We start from the raw sequence: 19,668 nt of genomic DNA, 5'->3' as shown, positions 1-19,668 counted from the left end.
CAGGTTTCTGCCCCCCAGTCAATATCTGGGTAATTGAAGTCCCCCATGGTAAGTACTTCACCATGCTTAAGCCGCATCCATTTCACTTATCAGCATTTCCTCTGCTGCCTCCATTATATTTGGAGCCTTATAACAAACCCCTAGTAATATTTTATTTTTCCCTCCTCTTATCTCCACCCATAGGGACTCCACATTTGTATTTGCCTTACTGATGTCATCTCGCTTGAGGCAAGAATTCACATATATACAAACCCCTCCCCCTTTTTTTTATTTATACGATCCTTTCTAAAAAGACTATAACCATCTATAGTAACAGCCCAGTCATAGCTACTGTCCAGCCATGTCTCGCTGATACCCACTATATCATTTCCTCTCCAACATCAAGAGTTCCAGTTTCTCCATTTTGTTTGTGAGGCTTCTGGCATTTGTGTACATACACTTTATATGGTTTTCCCTATCCCTATTTATTTTGTTCTTATTCCCCAATCTTATTCCAGCCCCCCTTCCTCCCCCATGGACTATGACTCTTCCCAGCTCTCTATCTACACTGTCTTTATGCCCTGCACAAGTGTAGTTGCCCTCCCCCCAGGTCTCTAGTTTAAACACTCCTCCAACCTTCTAGCCATTTTTCCCCCAAAACAGCTGCACCCTCCCCATTGAGGTGCAGCCCATCCCTACTGTAGAGCCTGTAGCCGACAGAAAAGTCAGCCCAGTTCTCCATGAACCCAAAACCCCCCTTCCTACACCAACTTTTGAGCCACTTATTTACCTCCCTGATCTTCCGCTGCCTTTCTGTTGTGGCACGTGGTACAGGTAGTATTTCGGAGAAAACTACCTTTGAGGTCCTTGCCCTAAGCTTATGGCCTAAATCCCTGAAATCATTTTTAAGGACCTTCCACCTACCTCTTACTTTGTCATTAGTGCCAATGTGGACCATGACTGCTGGTTCCTCACCAGCCCCTCCCAGTAATCTGTCAACCCGATCCGCAACATGCCGAACCCGAGCAACCGGCAACCAACACACTGTTCGGTATGCACGGTCTTTGTGACAGATTACCCTGTGTGTTCCCCTAATAATCGAATCTCCCACTACTAGCACCTGTCTGACCTTGCCTGTGCTCCCATTACCCTTCTTACTGGAGCAGACAGTCCCCTGGTTGCTAGAGGCCATGTCTTGCTGCAGCATTGCTACCCCAGAGCTGATATCCCCCTCATCCGCCAGCCTGGCAAACTTATTGGGGTGCACCAGATCAGGACTAGACTCCCTACAACTCTTCCCTCTACCCCGCCTTCTACATGTTACCCAACTAGCTGCCCCCTCACTCTGCACCTCCATACTTCCCTCCCCACACCCATCTTCGCCAGAGAGTTTGTGCTCCAGGAGCAGCAAACTTCGCTCCATATTGTCAATTGCCCGCAGCCTTGAAACTTGCTCATTTAGATCCAGAACCTGGGCTTCCAGATGAGCAATTTTCACACATCCCACACAGCAGTATTCTCCCTCCAACAGCTGTTCAAGGAAAGCAATATGCACTATGCTAAATCTGATTACGGTACATCAGATGTATAAAAGTTTGCAGCAGGGAAGGTTGACCTATGGGATTTCACAATGTAGCAGTCAGGACGACGGCCATCCTACTTATTAAGTGAGTGCCTTGTACACTATACTACTGGCCTGTAATATGTAGGGTTCAATGTGGAATTGACTTTCTGCCCTTTAAAGCTTTGTGTAATCAATATCCCATCTACATGAGAGTGATTTGGGTATTTTTACCACTACTTAGGTGCTTTGATGGCAAAATAAATTTTACATATTGAAATCCACTTAAAAACATCCGGGATTATTACATTGCTCCACATGATGTTTTTTTTTTTCCATTTGAATAAAAGGCATTTAATATGTTAAAGAGAACCCGTCATGCAAAATAACCCCCCTAAACTAAATATATTTTCATAAACTGCCATTAGAGAGCATTGCCTCTATCCCTTTATTGTCCCCCTACATGCCTGTAAACCTAAGCAATGAGGTCCTAAAGCTGTATGCAAATGACCTGTGAAATGTCCAATGAAGCATTAGCATATTCAAGCTGTCCACTCTATTCATGAGTGGGAGGTACAGCCACACCCCCAGTGCATGACTGACAGCCTGTATAATGGTGTGAGGCTGTATAATGATGTGCTTCCTAGTGCTGGTGGCCACACCCCCAGTGCATGACTGACAGCCTGTATAATGATGTGAGGCTGTATAATGATGTGCTTCCTGGTGCTGGTGGCCATGCCCCCTGCAGCCTGTGTGTGTATGTGTGTGTGTTTAGGAGGGATACAGCAGCTCCAGGCAGCCATGTTACAGCAGAACATGTCAGATTCATGTGTAGCTGATGTCTGTGTCTCTCACCCTTATATTAGGAGGATGCAGCATGTCAGCAGATGCAGCACACACACTAGCAATGCTTTATTATACATGACACACAGACATGAGCAGGGGGAGGAGAGGGGAGGGGGAACAGGGGTGACATCACTGCCTCTGACCATGTGACCAGCCTCATTTACATAATAAAGAATAGATGATTTTACAATGAATAATGTATGAAATAACTAGATAAAGGCTGGGATGGGATCCTTGTGAGCTGCTCCAACAGGTAGAGGTGACAGGACAAGTGACACAGACCTGATGACAGGTGTCCTTTAAAACAACTCTAAAAGGCTTAACCATTACATTGTGTTGATCGAGGGGAAGGCAGAATTCTATATTAGGAAGAGGCCAATTTCCCCCATGTAATAGTGTAGTATTATTACTCTTATGAAAGGCATCCAGGCCTAGTTTCAACCATTTCACCCTGACAGCTTCCATTGTCTCACTGTTTTTATAGTAAAGAATCAATGTCTAGGTTTCTTTCTGTTATAAAGGATGCCCCCATGTTATATATAGTTACCATTTTGGCTACAAATACAATGATCATGGAAGCCAGGTCTGTACTGACCTTTTGTATATTGAAGGGGGAATTCAAACCAAAACTAAGATTTCCCATAAGCTCCAATATGCTATTCCATGTACCAGTCTCTCATCTGTTCTGTTCTTTATGGAACAGGATTACCTTTGTTATCTTGCAGATAAGACTGTGAGACACATAACTTTCTTCATACCACTTTGTGCTGCCTGTGAGATGCAATCATCATGAATAGTGGAAATCCCTATCTAACACAGGTCCTGCCATCAGTAGGACTGGATACTGCACAAGGTTATAGATAGCATAGTGGTAACCTATGCTAATGCTAAGGGGCCCAAGCCTGGCTGATCCTATATACACAAGAACCAGTGCAGGACTTACCGCTCCAAAGCCACATTGCTGTAAATAGTAGAGGTATAAACATATCTCCTATAGATGGCTGCTGTACTTGGTATGTGACTGTTTAGTTAGTTTAGTTGTGTATGGTCAGTGTACATGTGGGACTTGGCTGGTTACAATGTCTGCTTAAAGTTCTTGTCGTTTAAGCCTTGTTGATTTATCTTGTAGAAGTTTGTAGCAGATTACAGCAATTTGGATAGGCCTAAGGCTGCCGCCACATCTGACCTAATTATAATCTACCAGAGCTCCCATCTGACCCGCTACTAGCTTCTAGTTATTTTTCACTGTAAGACAAAAGACCTCAGTGAAACTGTAGCAGGTTGTGTCTCCTTAGACAATTTATCATCCCTAGAATGTGTAGCAGCCTTCTACCACCTCATTTATCTCTGTAGTAATAGAATTCCTCAGGATGACTTTCCATGAACTCAGTTGGTATTTTATCACCATTCACCGTTATGACTGTAACTAAATGTTTAACTATATAAGGCTAATAAAACATACACTATATATAATACACAGATACAGAGGGAGAAACAAAACTGCTTGTATATCCACTAAAATAATCTTGAGGACAATTTTGAGGACTACTGTAAAGATGTAAAAGGGCTAGAGGTCTAACTATATTATAGAGAGGCTTCTTTCTTTCTATTCTGTGCTATTACAAAAAAAATCCATGCACCTTGAAGTTATGCATTTAGACCACGTTGTAAACTGTATTTTTTTTTAGATCATTAAAGGAGTACAGGCGGTCCTCTACTTAAAAACACCCGACTTACAGTCAACCCGTAGTTACAAACGGACCTTTGCATGTTGGTAACTTTCTGTACTTTAGCCTTAGGTTCTAATAAACAGTTATAACCGCTAGATTTATTGCTAATACTGGTTCTTATGAGAATCCAACATTTTTAAAATACAATCGTCACAGAGACCAAAAAAAGTTTGGCCGGGGTTACAATAATAAAATATACAGTTCTGACTTACATCCAAATTCAAGCTACATTCAAACCTACCTCATTAGCCCCGATCCCCTGATGACGCTGGTTTTCCAGCGAAACATGTCGGGGGGGCTACTGTCTGGTTTTTAAATTTGACTTGTTTGAGGCCACTATAGCGGAGGGTCACTGCAGAGACCCGCTCAGACATGTATAGGCTGAGCGAATACTCAGCACTGCTAATGACACTAGGGTAAATAGTAGCCTCATACCTGCGGATTTTAAAATATAGTGTGAGCAATTACCTACTACTTTTTATTTCTATAGACTTAATAAAAGTTAGGTTTTAGGCCTGACCGATAAGGCTCTATCCTGTCTCAGGACAGATTTGTAAATAGATTAGCTCTTTGCCTTGGCAGTCCTAAAAGGGCCTTTTTGTGTAATCTATCTCCAGCAGACCCACAGAATTGAAGGGTGTGGCAGCCCACGTTTGCCCGATCCTGGTTTACCCCCAACAGCTATAAATGCGCTGTACATATCCACAGTTTATATCCCATAAATAATTCAGCTGCACCAGGTCGAAAGGTGGGTGCATAGCAAAGGATTAAACAATACAAAAAATAAAAAAGGCGGCACTCCTAAAAGAATGTACAGTTTAGAGACAGAGGCGTGACTACAGGGGTAGCAGCTATAGCAGCTGCTCAGGGACCCCATCATCCAACCTAACACACTAAAGAATGGAGGATATTATGCTGTATTGCACAGTATAATATGTGTATAACATACATGTTATGTATATATGCTGTTTATGTGTGTGTATCTGTGATGTGTATATGCTATACATGTATTTGGTGAATGTTATGTATGTGTTTGTATATAATGTGCATCTGTATATAGCGCTGTATGTGTGTATAAATGAGTGTATACAAATATGTATATTTTATAAGCGTGAATGGGGCCCTATTCAGAATCCTGCTATGGAGCCCTGCCTCTCCGAGTCCTTCCCCCCTCCCCCTGTTTAGAGAATCATCATCTGTGTATGAGCATCTTAATACTAGGATATATATATCTTCTGTGTTATTCTACCATGACTACACATTAGCATACATACAGACATATATACCTGTATACACACAGAGAGCTCTAGCTATTTTTATATAATAATCCTTTTTTTTTAATGAAATTGTACCTTATATTTAAATCCTGTAGAGGTCAAGAGACTAAGAACATTTTACATCTCCTACCAGAATTGTAAAATATACATTGTTCATTATGTATTAGGAAATGGCCATCCAGTACGGAGATATAGGCTGGTAACACACGTGGCTCTGAGCAGCCCTCCAGCACTGGCTGGGTTAATCACTAAGTTCTGCTGAGTATTGTCAGAAAAAAATAAGTTTTTGTAGAACAAGATGCATCCCTGAATCTCATTATGAGTTCAGTCTACTCACATTTGCTATTCTTTTCTCAAGGTTTTTTTTTTCATTTCCTTGACTTACTTATAATTGCTTTTCCATGTCTTAAGTAGCCTGTGCATTTAATGAGAAAAGGGCCAATATTACACTGAATTATTCTATCAAGAGTTATTTGCATTTTTAAATTAAGTTATAGAGTATAAGCTCAGCTCAATAATCAAATCATTTTCACAATATGAGACATGTACTGCCACACGTTTCTTTAACCTCACACTGCGCGCCTTGTCTGTATGATAATCTACAGAAACAAAGATGGCAGGAAGGCAGGTTAATTCAACGACCAAGCTGGATTCTGTATAAGGGGAACTGACCAAGGTGACAAAGCTGTACCCAAAACCATCTCTCCACCAATTACTGAACCAGAGGCTGGTACTGCACAAGAGCCCAACCACTGATCATAGACTTTGGGCTCTTTCACATTGGCGTTGGTGTTCAGCTTCAGTTGCGTACCGATTGCGTTTTCTCTCCGTTGCGTCTCTGCTTTGTCTCCCTGATGCATCAGTTTTGTCTCTGTGTTTGCAAAGAAAGTGAAGGTTTAGCATTGCTTTGAAAAGATCACACCTGGTTTTTCAGCCTCATCAGTAAAAAAAATGGATGTTTCATCAGTTTTTTTGCAGACCCATAGACTTCTTTTGCCTTCCGTGATCCACATCAGTGAAAAAAATAGGAGAGGTTTCATAATTTTTTCCACAGACAATGGATCAGTGAAAATACAAGCCAATGTGAGAACACCCATAGAAATCATTGCACCAAAAACTACGCCAATGTGAAATAGCCCTTTAGGTGTAGAGAAGTAATTATCTGTAATGCTGTTGTAACTACTATTAAAACGCACCTTCACCTATTATGGCGCCATGTGCCTTTTTACTGCAAAATGTGCACCACAGGCTGCCTGCTGACATCATAGCCTGTGTGCCGCCAGCCCACACGGACCTGCTGCTGGTAAAAGCCCTGGGTTTGTCTGCAGTAACCCAAGGGTTAATGCAGACATGATAAGCAGGAATAGTCTGTTTTTTCTGTGTTGGCCTAGCTAACATGGACACATTGGTAATGTCCATACTGGGCCTGTTTATCATGGAGTAGGGGTAGGCTGGTAGTGGGACTCCTACTCCACCCGGGCTTCGGTCCTGGGTTTGTGAATTGCCCACAGGTGCGGGTCACAGACCTCGTTAGGGCCTGATTTAGTCTGCAGGCCAGAAGCAGTAGGAGAGGTCCTACCTGGAGAGCTGAAAGCGAGATTGCATTCTCACAGCAAAGGTAACTGAGGGTCTCCTGTACTACTGCTGGCCAAGAGCGGGTGCCAGGCAGCCTGGTACCCGGATAGCTAGGGTTCATCAAATGTATTAGACAGCGCCTAGCCGGGCAGGAATTACTTTTGTAGCATTTTTGCATGTGCCTAAGCCAAGGCTGAATTTGTGTTCTGTTTTGCAAATGTGAATAAAACACTTAAGTTGGACTTAAACCTGCGTGTGTCACTGCTTCCTGCACTGCTACCAGTCAACTACCAGAGCAATTCCCCACACATGGTGGATTGGAGCGGGCAAAGTGCAGCGAAGTATACACTAGTGCATGTCCTGGAAGTCGACAGCACTGAAGCTGCAAGCCACAGCCATGGAGGAGTTAATCAAGCAGCTTGTCCAGTCCAATGTGCAGCAGCAATAGACAAACAGATTGCTGCTCCAGCGGTTTTGGACCGCTTCCTGAGGGCCTTGCCGGGTGAGATCCAACAATGGGTGGGACACGGGGACCTGTCTGATGCCGAGGCGCTGGTGGGGTTGGTGGAGAGGTTTTTTGCCACTCAGGCCCTGACAAAGAAAGCCCCTTATACCCAGGCGGGCCCTAAGGCACGGAAGGTCGTGTCACCCACATTTTCCCGGGGCAAGACAACTCCCAATGTCTGGGATGTACCCCAGGGGAGGAGGAGGGGGGAGGCTCTCACCTGTTGGACCTGCCATGAGCCAGGTCATATTGCAGCCCATTACCCCAATTCCTCAGAGCCCATGGACTGCAGTTCCGCTAGAAGGGTTTCTCTCTATGCTGCCCCTGTCTACACAGCTACTAGCCCCGACTCTGCTGATGAGCTCCACCTGTGCCGGGTGACTGTGGCAGGGCATCCAGCGTTGGCCCTGCTGGACTCAGGCAGTCGGGTGACCTTGATTAATGGGTCCCTCATAGACCCCAAGACAGTCACAGGGCGCACAATTGGAGTCCTGTGCATCCATGGGGACGTAAAGGACTACTCCACCACAGTTATTAACTTCCAGACCTCTTGTGGAGAGACTCTACATGAGGCAGCGGTTGTCATGAACTTGCCCCATGATCTTATTTTGGGACGGGACTTCCCCATGTTCTGGACTCTATGGCGGGGAAACCAAGAGTTGGGGGTTTGTTCTCCTGTGTTGTGTGGTCAGATCTCTGAACCCGAGCCTGATGACCCAGACTCTGGAGTTCCTGCCGTAGGGGTGACCGCCACAGAAGATGGAAGTGTAATGTTTCCCCTAGATGTTATGGCAGGCGAAACTGAGGAGGTAGTGACAGGACCACAGTTGTCGGATTTGGAGGTATCCCGTGACAACTTTGGTACTGCACAACTCCAGGACCCCACTCTGGTCCGTGCCAGAGAAAATGTGGCAGAGATTAATGGTGTACCTCAGCACCCAGGTGCGGATAAGTTGTTCCCTCGAGTGGTGGTAAATCAGGAGTTATTGTATCGCATTGATAAGGTCCACGGTGAAACCCGGGAGCAGTTAATGGTACCTCAGCCATATCGTCAGATGGTGTTAGACCTTGCACATAAGCATGTGATGGGAGGGCACCTAGGTACCACAAAAACTCTGGAACGCATCTTGCAGTGTTTTTATTTGCCCGGAGTGTACGATAGGGTAAAAAGGTATTGTGAAACTTGCCCTGATTGTCAATTGCATGCTCCCATGGTACACTTTCGAAGTCCGTTGGTACCTTTGCCCATTATTGAGGTACCCTTTGAAAGGGTCGCCATGGATTTGGTCGGTCCTTTGGTTAAATCTGCTCGGGGGCATCAGGATATCCTGGTAGTCATGGACTATGCTACCCGATATCCTGAGGCCATCCCACTACGGCACACCTCGGCGAAACTAATTGCTAAAGAGTTGTTTGCCATGTTCTGCCGGGTGGGACTTCCCAAGGAGATCCTCACAGACCAGGGGACTCCTTTTATGTCAAAAGTCACCAAGGAGCTATGTCGGCTCTTTAATATTAAACAGTTACGCACCTCTGTGTACCATTCTCAGACGGATGGATTGGTAGAACGGTTCAACAAAACTTTAAAGAGTATGCTAAAAAAGGTGGTAAACAAGGATGGGAAGGACTGGGATGTACTGTTGCCATATTTAATGTTCGTCATCCGAGAAGTCCCACAAGCCTCTACTGGGTTCTCGCCGTTTGAGTTAGTGTATGGCAGACATCCCAGGGGTCTCCTGGACATAGCCAAGGAGACATGGGAACAAGAGCCCACCCCCCACAAAAGTGTAATAGACCATATCTCAGATATGCAGGACAGGGTGGCAGCCGTCATGCCCATTGTCAAGGAGCATATGGAGGAGGCACAAAGAACTCAAAGCCGGGTTTATAACAGGTCAGCAAAAGTAAGGACCTTTAATCCCGGTGATCGTGTGTTGGTGCTAGTCCCCACTGTAGAAAGTAAGTTTCTCGCTAAATGGCAAGGACCGTATGAGGTTATAGAGAAAATAGGAGAGGTGAACTACAGGATACGTCAGCCCGGACGGAGAAAACCCGAGCAGACTTATCATGTAAATCTGTTAAAGGCCTGGAAAGACGGAGAGAGTCTGCATACAGAGATGGTTCTGGCTAGTCCACCTCCTGCGATACCCTCACAGGCTGCAGATAAGCCTGTGCCGAAGGCAGAAGTGCGAATAGCCGATAGCCTTACCAAAGAGCAACAGCGAGAGGCTCGAGAGTTTGTAGCAAGAAATACAGATGTGTTCTCAGAGTTGCCAGGCTACACATCTGTAATTAAACATGACATTGTCACTGAGCCAGGGGTAAAGGTAAGATTAAGGCCGTACCGAGTCCCTGAAGCTCGTAGACAAGCCATATCAGAAGAAGTTCAGAAGATGCTGAAGCTAGGGGTTATTGAGGAGTCCAAAAGTGAGTGGGCCAGTCCAATTGTGCTAATTCCCAAACAGGATGGGACGTTGCGATTTTGCAACGATTTTAGAAAATTGAATGAGGTGTCTAAGTTTGATGCCTATCCCATGCCCCGGGTGGATGAGCTTATTGAGAGACTAGGGGGTGCTCGGTACTTCACCACCCTGGATCTAACTAAAGGATATTGGCAGGTACCCCTGACAGATAGGGCTAAAGAAAAGACAGCCTTTGTTACCCCTGAGGGCCATTTTCACTATGTTGTGTTACCGTTTGGGCTTCATAGGGCCCCTGCTACCTTTCAACGGTTAATGGACATAGTGTTAAAGCCACATAGGAGATACGCCTCCGCCTATCTAGATGATATTATCATCTACAGCCAAGACTGGGAGAGTCACTTGGCCAAGGTACAGGCCGTAGTGAACTCGCTAAGGGTAGCAGGCCTGACCGCAAACCCCAAGAAGTGTGCGCTAGGAATGGAGGAGACACACTATTTCGGGTATGTGATCGGTCGAGGTATAATTAAACCTCAGGTCAACAAGATTGACGCTATACAGGGTTGGCCTCAACCAGTGACCACAAAGCAAGTCAGAGCATTCATGGGCATTGTCGGGTACTACAGACAGTTTATACAGAACTTTGCCACCGTGTCCGCTCCCTTAACAGACCTGCTGAAGGGTAAAAGGCCTGTCATGGTGCAATGGAATAAACAAGCAGAAGGTGCTTTTCAGGCCTTGAAGTCTGCGTTGTGTGGATCTCCCGTCCTCATTACGCCAAACTTCAAGAGAGAGTTTATTGTGCAGACGGATGCGTCAGATGTAGGGCTGGGAGCTGTCCTGTCTCAGGAGGTGAATGGAGAACACCCCATTACCTACCTGAGCAGGAAGCTCACGCCAGCAGAGAAAAATTACAGTATAGTAGAGAAGGAATGTCAGGCGATAAAGTGGGCATTGGAGTCCCTACGGTACTACTTGCTGGGACGACAGTTCCGTCTAATAACTGACCACTCTCCTCTCACGTGGATGAGTAAAACCAAGGAGAAGAATGCCAGGGTCACTAGGTGGTTCTTGTCCCTCCAAAATTTCGGCTTTACGGTGGAGCACAGAGCCGGGAAACTACAGGGCAATGCGGATGCCTTGTCCCGAACACATTGCTTAATGTCAGGAGTTCGCCCCGGTGGGTCTGAACTGAGGGGGAGGGTATGTGAGAAAGTAAGAGGTATTGTGTGGGAAAACCACTATCTGTCCTACCGGCAGATGAAATGCATGTGGTAAAAGCCCTGGGTTTGTCTGCAGTAACCCAAGGGTTAATGCAGACATGATAAGCAGGAATAGTCTGTTTTTTCTGTGTTGGCCTAGCTAACACAGACACATTTGTAATGTCCGTACTGGGCCTGCTTATTATGGAGTAGGGCTAGGCTGGTAGTGGGACTCCTACTCCACCCGGGCTTCGGTCCTGGGTTTGTGAATTGCCCACAGGTGCGGGTCACAGACCTCGTTAGGGCCTGATTTAGTCTGCAGGCCAGAAGCAGTAGGAGAGGCCCTACCTGGAGAGCTGAAAGCGAGATTGCATTCTCACAGCAAAGGTAACTGAGGGTCTCCTGTACTACTGCTGGCCAAGAGCGGGTGCCAGGCAGCCTGGTATCCGGATAGCTAGGGTTCATCAAATGTATTAGACAGCGCCTAGCCGGCCAGGAATTACTTTTGTAGCGTTTTTGCATGTGCCTAAGCCAAGGCTGAATTTGTGTTCTGTTTTGCAAGTGTGAATAAAACACTTAAGTTGGACTTAAACCTGCGTGTGTCACTGCTTCCTGCACTGCTACCAGTCAACTACCAGAGCAATTCCCCACAATATATACTTTGGGCTGGGGGACTGTATAGCATGGGCTGGCAGGCGGTACACTGGAGACTGGCAGGCTATATACTGTGGGCTACCAGGCTTTAGACTGGCATGGGCTGGCATGCTATATACTGGGGCATGGGCTGGCTATATAATGGTGGCCAGGGGGATTGCTAGCTATATAGGTGGGTAGAGATTGTGACCAATGCATTTCCCACCCTAAGCTTATACTCAAGTCAATAGGTTTTCACAGTTTTTTAAGGTAAAATTAGGTACCTCGGCTTATGCGGCAGATGCCAAACGAATGACACATGGATTGGCTCAGAAACCCATACTCACTTATGACATACAGACCACAAAAACGCACCACGTATCCATTGTTTGTGGTCTGAGAACAGCACACAGAACAGCCAGGGTTGCTTTACAGTCAATTTAAAAGACACAAATAAATGGGTTGAAGATGTTGTTGTAGCTGAAAGACCTCATGAGTGAGATAAGACCAGAGGGAAAACTGACTGCTTACTCAGTGAAAGGAAAGCGTCAAAGCACTGACTGAAGAGAAAATGTATAGGTTGCAACAGAAATAAACCACAGGAAGGACAAGGATTTGGGGCAATGCATGCTGGTAAAAATAGAAGCAGAGACAGAGAAGTGCAGGTAAAAATAGAAAGAGAATAGCATGTTTCCAATTTGCTAAAATCAGCATGTTTCAATTATGTTTGGAAAAAACTGAAAATGTGCTAATTGTCCTCGCTGTTAGCAGAAGTGCAAGCTTTCACATTTCTCATCCTTTCATGGAGACCGGAATCCATTGCTGTTTGTGCCTGATACGCTTTAATATTTAGCACAATCCTGGCCGCCAATTACACGGCACATGTGCTAGCGACAGGCACCACTGCTGAGTCTGGAGGTGCAATGTGAATATAGGGTAAAAAGTTTGACATTTCTCCCAGCGGTGATGGACTTTACTTGGGAGGTCAGAGGGCAGAATGGCAGGACATAGGAGCCGGCACTACTCCTTGTTATAAACAGTCTAAGATTTCTTGGTTCTATTCTCATATTCAGCATTAATGCTGCATAGATAAATTTACATAGTGACATATTTTGGAGTCTAAAACAATATGGTGACAATAAAATACAACAGCTCTGCCGGGAAGTATGGCAAAAGTGCTAAAGGTATGACTGTAATCCCTAAAGTGGTTGTCCAAATCAATGTAAAGCTGCAGTAAAGAAATATATCTATCATTTCTATTCTTCTGTAATATCGTAATGTAACAGACCTGGTTACTGCTACTTCCATACTTACTTTTACACATATGATAAGGGACTGAGTTGTCCCTAAGTTTTTGTACAGGGCACCACCCAAGGGCAAGTGTATGGCAGCTGTATAATGTGAATTGGACAAATGTGATATTTGGTTGCACACCCTTTAGAAAAACTCTCACCATCAAGCTCCTTACACCTCTCAAATGAAATTTTGGATCACTTTTCTGGGAAACTTCCCCAGGTCTCTCATATTTAAAGGGTGGCTTTCTACCAACAGCAATTTGTAGATCTCTATAATATAGTCTATATAGATAGTGTTCTATCGGATTTAGATCTGGACTCATCGCAGCAGACTTCCAAAGTCTCCAGCATTTTGTTCCCATATATTTCTGGGTGATTCAGGCAATATGTTTGGGGTCATTATACCCACAATCTAGGACCCAAACCCTTCTTTCTGATGCTGTGCCATAAGATTTTGTGATGGTTTGCACACAGTCAAAGCACCCAGTGACAGAGGCAGCAATACAACCCCAAAACATCTTAGCACCTTCACCATATTTTAATGTAAGTACTCTATTTTCTATACAGGACTTCAATTTTTGGCTTAGCCACATACATTACGGCAAACAGCAGTCCTTCTTTTTTGTGTCTTGGTGTCTGCCTTTTGTCTGTTGTTCTCCTGGGTCTCCTGCCACAGTGCTTTATTTGTTTCAAATGTCGGCAGATAGTTTACCTTGAGACTGATGCACCCTGAGCCTACAGGACAGCTTATATTTCTTTGGAACATGATTGGAGCTGCTTATCCACTATCTATGTGGCAACCTCATCAATGTTTCTATTCCATCCATGTCCAGGAAGATAAACTACTGTTCCATGGTTTATAAACCTCTTGATTATGTTGCACACCATCTTAAACCTTGGTTTTGCCGTCCATTTTAAGTATAATGTTGGGAAGATTCCTGGCCTGTCCTTACAACAGAGGGCAGCAGCATATAACACTGTATGGTCCTGCAATGGGATACTTCCTCTATTTTGGCTCCTCCCCCCTTAAATCAGTTGGGGTGAACATCGGCAGAAGCCAGTGGTATACTGTTGCCAGTTCCGGGTGTGTTCCTAGTGACATGATGATGAAACAGTGGAGGCTGGGGATGGATGCCATACCTCAGTTAGCCTCCACTGAGTGCATACTGCTCCTTAGCAGAAAGCATGGTGAAAAAGCACTGGTTTAGCTGTAATAATGACGCAAAATTATAGAATTCATTGTGCGTTTCCCTTGTGCTTTTTTGTACTATGTTGTGAAGAATCATGACGGAAGGCCCACACATAGTTACCCCCCATACAGTTCTAGTACATAGACTCCATACTCTGCCACACAAATGTACAAAGCAACAATGAATAGTTGATGGAGTCTGCTACATAGGTTGTATTATTTGTAACAGTAAGAATATGTCTGTGTGCACAAGGCTATTTTTATTGACTAGTAGAATACTAATATATATGGGTAGGCACTATGCCTACCCTGAGCACCATATACCAAGCACATAGACATTTACATCAAGGAAGCAGCGAATGGCTAGAAAAGCAGAAGGAGCTCGGAGTTTCAGCTTCTTTGGCTTATGTGCGGTGCTATTGATTTGTGAAGACTTGTGAGCATGGGGAATTGGTAAATATTCCAAATGCCAGTAAAAAAAATCTTCCTCTTTGTGTTGCAGAAACCATGTGGTCAGCAGAAATCTAGGCAGCTATGCTGCAAATAGGAAAACGATAAATAAATTATTACTATTACACTGGGTTTTTAATATACAGTACTCGGCTCTGGCCATTTTTTAAAAAAATAAGCAAAGTATATTAAAGCATATATTATATTCCTTACACTAGCCATTGACTGGATGTATTATTTATGACATTCATAGCCTATGCAGAAACTCACTTTCACATTTGGGAATATTAGCAGGTTTGCTGCAGGGTGTGACCATTACATGAGGAGGAAGCTTCCGGATGCCAGCACATCCTGACCCTCACTACACACAGGAATGGAACATGCTGCCCGACTTCCTCACTTTTTTCTCGTAGTAAATTAAGCAGCTGTACCAACATTAAGCTAACGAGCAGATCAAAACATCATCCCATGTGTACAAAGATCACGCTAAGTGCCTAAAAGTATAGAAATTACATATCGAGTAAATACCCCATGCAGGGCATGTATGACTAGGCCCAAAAAGTTTACACAAACTGTTACAACAAACTCTTTTTAGGTCCATTTCTTTTCACAGGTTCCCTTTAAGAGCCTTCTTTGCTACACCAAATATCTGGAGGGACGTTGGAAAGTCCTCTCCCCCTGCATGTTTTTCTTTTGTCTGAATAAGATAAAATAATACTGTACAGTAACAAATGTTTGAAGAAAACTCAATACAGCTACCTCTGGGAATCCTTGTTAAGATGGAGCCAATCTTATTTCAGGTCCGTGCAGCGGAATGGGTTGTCTGGACGCCAATGAAGCAAACACTGGAGGAAAACATGGAATAAAAATATTCAATGCTTTATTCAATTACATTAAAAAAAAGTGATTACATACAGACAAAAAGCTGACCTGTTATGGGCGATAAAAACGCCCTTAATCATAGAATGTCACTTTTTTTAATGTAATTGTATAAAGCATTGAATATTTTTTTAGTCCTGGGCCAGGAGCGTTCCATTTTTTTCTCCAATACTGTACAGTGCCCAGCAATGGTGTCCTACAGTAGCCATCCCATGATGATACACAGTCTACAGTAGACATTCAACTATGCTACACAGCCTACAGTAGACATTCAACTATGCTACACAGCCTACAGTAGACATTCAACTATGCTACACAGCCTACAGTAGACATTCAACTATGCTACACAGCCTACAGTAGACATTCAACTATGCTACACAGCCTACAGTAGCCATCTTACTATGCTAAACAGCCTATAGTAGCCATCCCACAATGCTACACAGCCTACAGTAGCCATCCCACTGTGCTACACAGCCTACAGTAGCCATCCCACAATGCTACACAGCCTACAGTAGCCATCCCACAATGCTACACAGCCTACAGTAGCCATCCCACTATGCTACACAGCCTAAAGTAGCCATCCCACAATGCCCCACATCCTACAGTAGCCATCCCACGATGTTACACATCCTACAGTAGCCATCCCATGATGATACACAGTCTACAGTAGCCATCCTACTATGCTAAACAGCCTATAGTAGCCATCCCACAATGCTACACAGCCTACAGTAGCCATCCCACTGTGCTACACAGCCTACAGTAGCCATCCCACAATGCTACACATCCTACAGTAGCCATCCCACAATGCTACACAGCCTACAGTAGCCATCCCACTATGCTACACAGCCTAAAGTAGCCATCCCACAATGTTACACATCCTACAGTAGCCATCCCACAATGTTACACATCCTACAGTAGCCATCCCATGATGATACAGTCTACAGTAGCCATCCCACTATGCTTCACAGCCTACAGTAGCCATCCCACAATGCTACACAGCCTACAGTAGCATACCTCCCAACATCCAGGCGATCCCCCTAAGCCACACCCCCAATCACTCCCTGGCAAAGCCCCAAATTTTAGCCATATTATAATAATAAAAATCATCTCAATAAAAAAAAAAATAATAATTATCCTCTATGGGATTTGAACCCAGAACCTGCAGTGTCCATGTACAATAATGACACAGCGCCTCAACCAACTGAGCTATAACCTCTATGATTATCAAGGATTAGAATTTTGGTAACTAAGAACTATAACTACTGTTACACTGTGACACAGATCTAATGCCTTGGGTTATAGAGAGGGATCTTCTCAGAGATTATTGTAATTATTGAGACTATTATTATTATTATGGAGATTATTATTATTATTGAGATTATCATTATTTTTACTATTATTAATAATCATCTCCATAATAATAAAAATAATAAAATTTATAATAATAATAGTCTCAATAATTACAATAATAACCCCTGAGAAGATCCCTTTCTATATATCAGTGCATTAGTCTGTGTCACAATGTAACAGTGGCAGATAACACTTCTTAGTTACCAGAAATCTCAACTTACTGAGCTATAAGCCCAGTGATACAGAGCTAAGCTCCTGTCTGCAGTGCAGAGGGTCCCAGGTTTGAATCTCAGCCTGGGCAAAACGTTATGTAATTTAAGAGCTTGTGTCTGGGGAAGCCCTGGAGACCATATATGGACAGATGCTGATCTGACCTGATTACGTGGGCCCTGCTCTCTCCGCTAAGCCGACACTTCTCTGAAAAGGATTCCCTGCCCGATGTCTGTAGAAGCCATTCTGTACTATCAGTTCTGGCTTTCAAAGTATTTACTATGCGGATACAGCGCCGGGACCTGGGGGGAAAATCCGTGACAATCTCATAGCTGCCCGTGACGCTGGGCAGAGGTAAGAAAAACGGGACTTTCCCGGCAAAATCGGGACGGTTGGGAGCTATGCAGTAGCCATCCCACAATGCTACACAGCCTACAGTAGCCATCCCACAATGCTACACAGCCTACAGTAGCCATCCCACAATGCTACACAGCCTACAGTAGCCATCCCACAATGCTACACACCCTACAGTAGCCCTCCCACAATGCTACACAGCCTACAGTAGCCATCCCACAATGCTACACAGCCTACAGTAGCCATCCCACAATGCTACACAGCCTACAGTAGCCCTCCCACAATGCTACACAGCCTACAGTAGCCCTCCCACAATGCTACACAGCCTACAGTAGCCATCCCATGATGATACACAGCCTACAGAAGTCATCCCACAATGCTACACAGCCTACAGTAGCCATCCCATGATGATACACAGCCTACAGTAGCCATCCCATGATGATACACAGCCTACAGTAGCCATCCCATGATGATACACAGCCTACAGTAGCCATCCCATTATGATACACATCCTACAGTAGCCATCCCATTATGATACACAGCCTACATAGCCATCCCACAATGCTACACAGCCTACAGTAGCCATCCCACAATGCTACACAGCCTACAGTAGCCATCTCACAATGCTACACAGCCTACAGTAGCCATCCCACAATGCTACACAGCCTACAGTAGCCATCCCACAATGCTACACAGCCTAGTGTTTATTACTGAACCCCAAGCATGAAGCATTCATACTTTGCATAATTTTTACCACAAGAAATAGGCACCTTCCTAAATCACCAATCCGGTTATCATTAATACTTTTCTTACCCTAGACTTGTAGCACTACCAGGAATATTAACGTTTACGCATATCTGTCAATCCTAAACCCCTTCACCAGGCATAGACCTCTATAGGGCCCTACTGTATGCATCCGATGAAAAAATCACATGAAAAATGTATAAAGAAATGACATTGTGCTACAGATTATATATAGACCATGCAGCCCTCTGCAGAGCATGGGGAATGGAGGCTGTGACATCTGCTGACTGCATGACATGCTGCCCTGATTTGCTGTCTAAAATAGTGTGATTTTATATTTCAGCTTGAATAAGGATATTGCTGTTACTTCCCTGGCGTCCGAGATCCTCAGCACAGTAGGACGACAATAAACACCCGGAGAATATTCTCTATATAGTCAGAGCTTCCGGAGGCGCAAGAATCCATCCAGATGTTAAAAGATGAAAACTGAAAACTTTTGCCTTAGTATTAGTTAGTGTTCGTGTACATGTACCAGGTAGGGTCTGTGGACCTGCCCTGCAGGAGAGCTCTGGGACCATCGATTTTTCTATTTTCTTATAAGTTGCTTTTTTCATGTTTTTTTTTTAAGTAAATTTCAATAAACCGAGTTTTCCCATAATGCTTGAATATTGATGACTTTGTTTAGGATCTAATTTATACACATACATATATTCATGAAATGTATGTTGAGAGGCTCTTAGTTTTCCGGGATCTTCATTACTTAAATTAACACATGATTTTCGGTGACAGAATGTCAGCATAAAGACGCCATTCAGTGACATGAAGAGGGAAGAGGAGGTAACCGGAGCGAAGAGATATGCTGAGCTTTCTGAATACAAATGTCAAGCAATAAAAAGAATTCTGATCTCTCATAAATATTGAAGATGATGTCATCAAGAGTTTATGGTTTTCATGGTGTTAATCAGTCGCACTGTGACAAGAAAGTAATCGTCCATTTTCCTCCATACTTTCCAGGTGTAAGGCAACACCTGATAAATATTTTGGTCATGTTGTATAATTACATAATCCCAAAGGAAATTCTGTGAAACACTGTGGAAGGTGGAAGAATCTGGGAGATTCTCATGAGTATTGGCAGCATTTATAGGGAATAAATCATTACTAGCGCTTTGTGCAGGGGCCTAACCATCTGCTGTCACTATTTTATGTTACCAACCACGTGTGCCACCAGAGGTTTAGTTACCTAAAAGGGAATTTTACATCAGTTTTGACCATAGAAAGCTGCAAAGAGTGTTGGGTAGTATCCCTGGAGATCTGTGTAACCATACCTTATATGTGTGTGAGGCTGGGTTCACATCACGTCTTATGTATACGCTCAGTGTATACGTTGAGAAAGCTCCCGACGGATACTTTGACATATAGTGGCAAACGGAGGGATGGTTTTTGCCTCCATCTGACCACTATATGTCCCA

At 44.1% G+C, this 19,668-nt stretch overlaps 1 protein-coding gene across 4 annotated transcripts in view; it reads left to right on the top strand.

Annotated features, from left to right (window-relative positions):
- The window catches only part of ULK4 (unc-51 like kinase 4), a 488,957-nt gene extending 470,077 nt beyond the window's left edge, over positions 1-18,880 (top strand). For 2 of the 4 annotated variants that reach the window (XM_072153427.1, XM_072153424.1), the window contains exon 38: positions 18,543-18,880. In XM_072153427.1, the coding sequence (XP_072009528.1) occupies positions 18,543-18,609 (67 nt within the window). In that variant the 3' untranslated portion in view covers positions 18,610-18,880. The remainder of the gene's footprint in view (positions 1-18,542) is intronic. The other 2 variants (XM_072153426.1, XM_072153425.1) reach the window with 1 other exon arrangement.
- The last annotated feature ends 788 nt before the right edge of the window (positions 18,881-19,668 follow it).

This window comes from Engystomops pustulosus, chromosome 5, assembly GCF_040894005.1.
Source record: "Engystomops pustulosus chromosome 5, aEngPut4.maternal, whole genome shotgun sequence".
Taxonomy (NCBI): domain Eukaryota; kingdom Metazoa; phylum Chordata; class Amphibia; order Anura; family Leptodactylidae; genus Engystomops; species Engystomops pustulosus.
The sequence above is the reverse complement of the archived record's forward strand: the minus strand, read 5'-3'. Positions and strand labels throughout refer to the sequence as shown.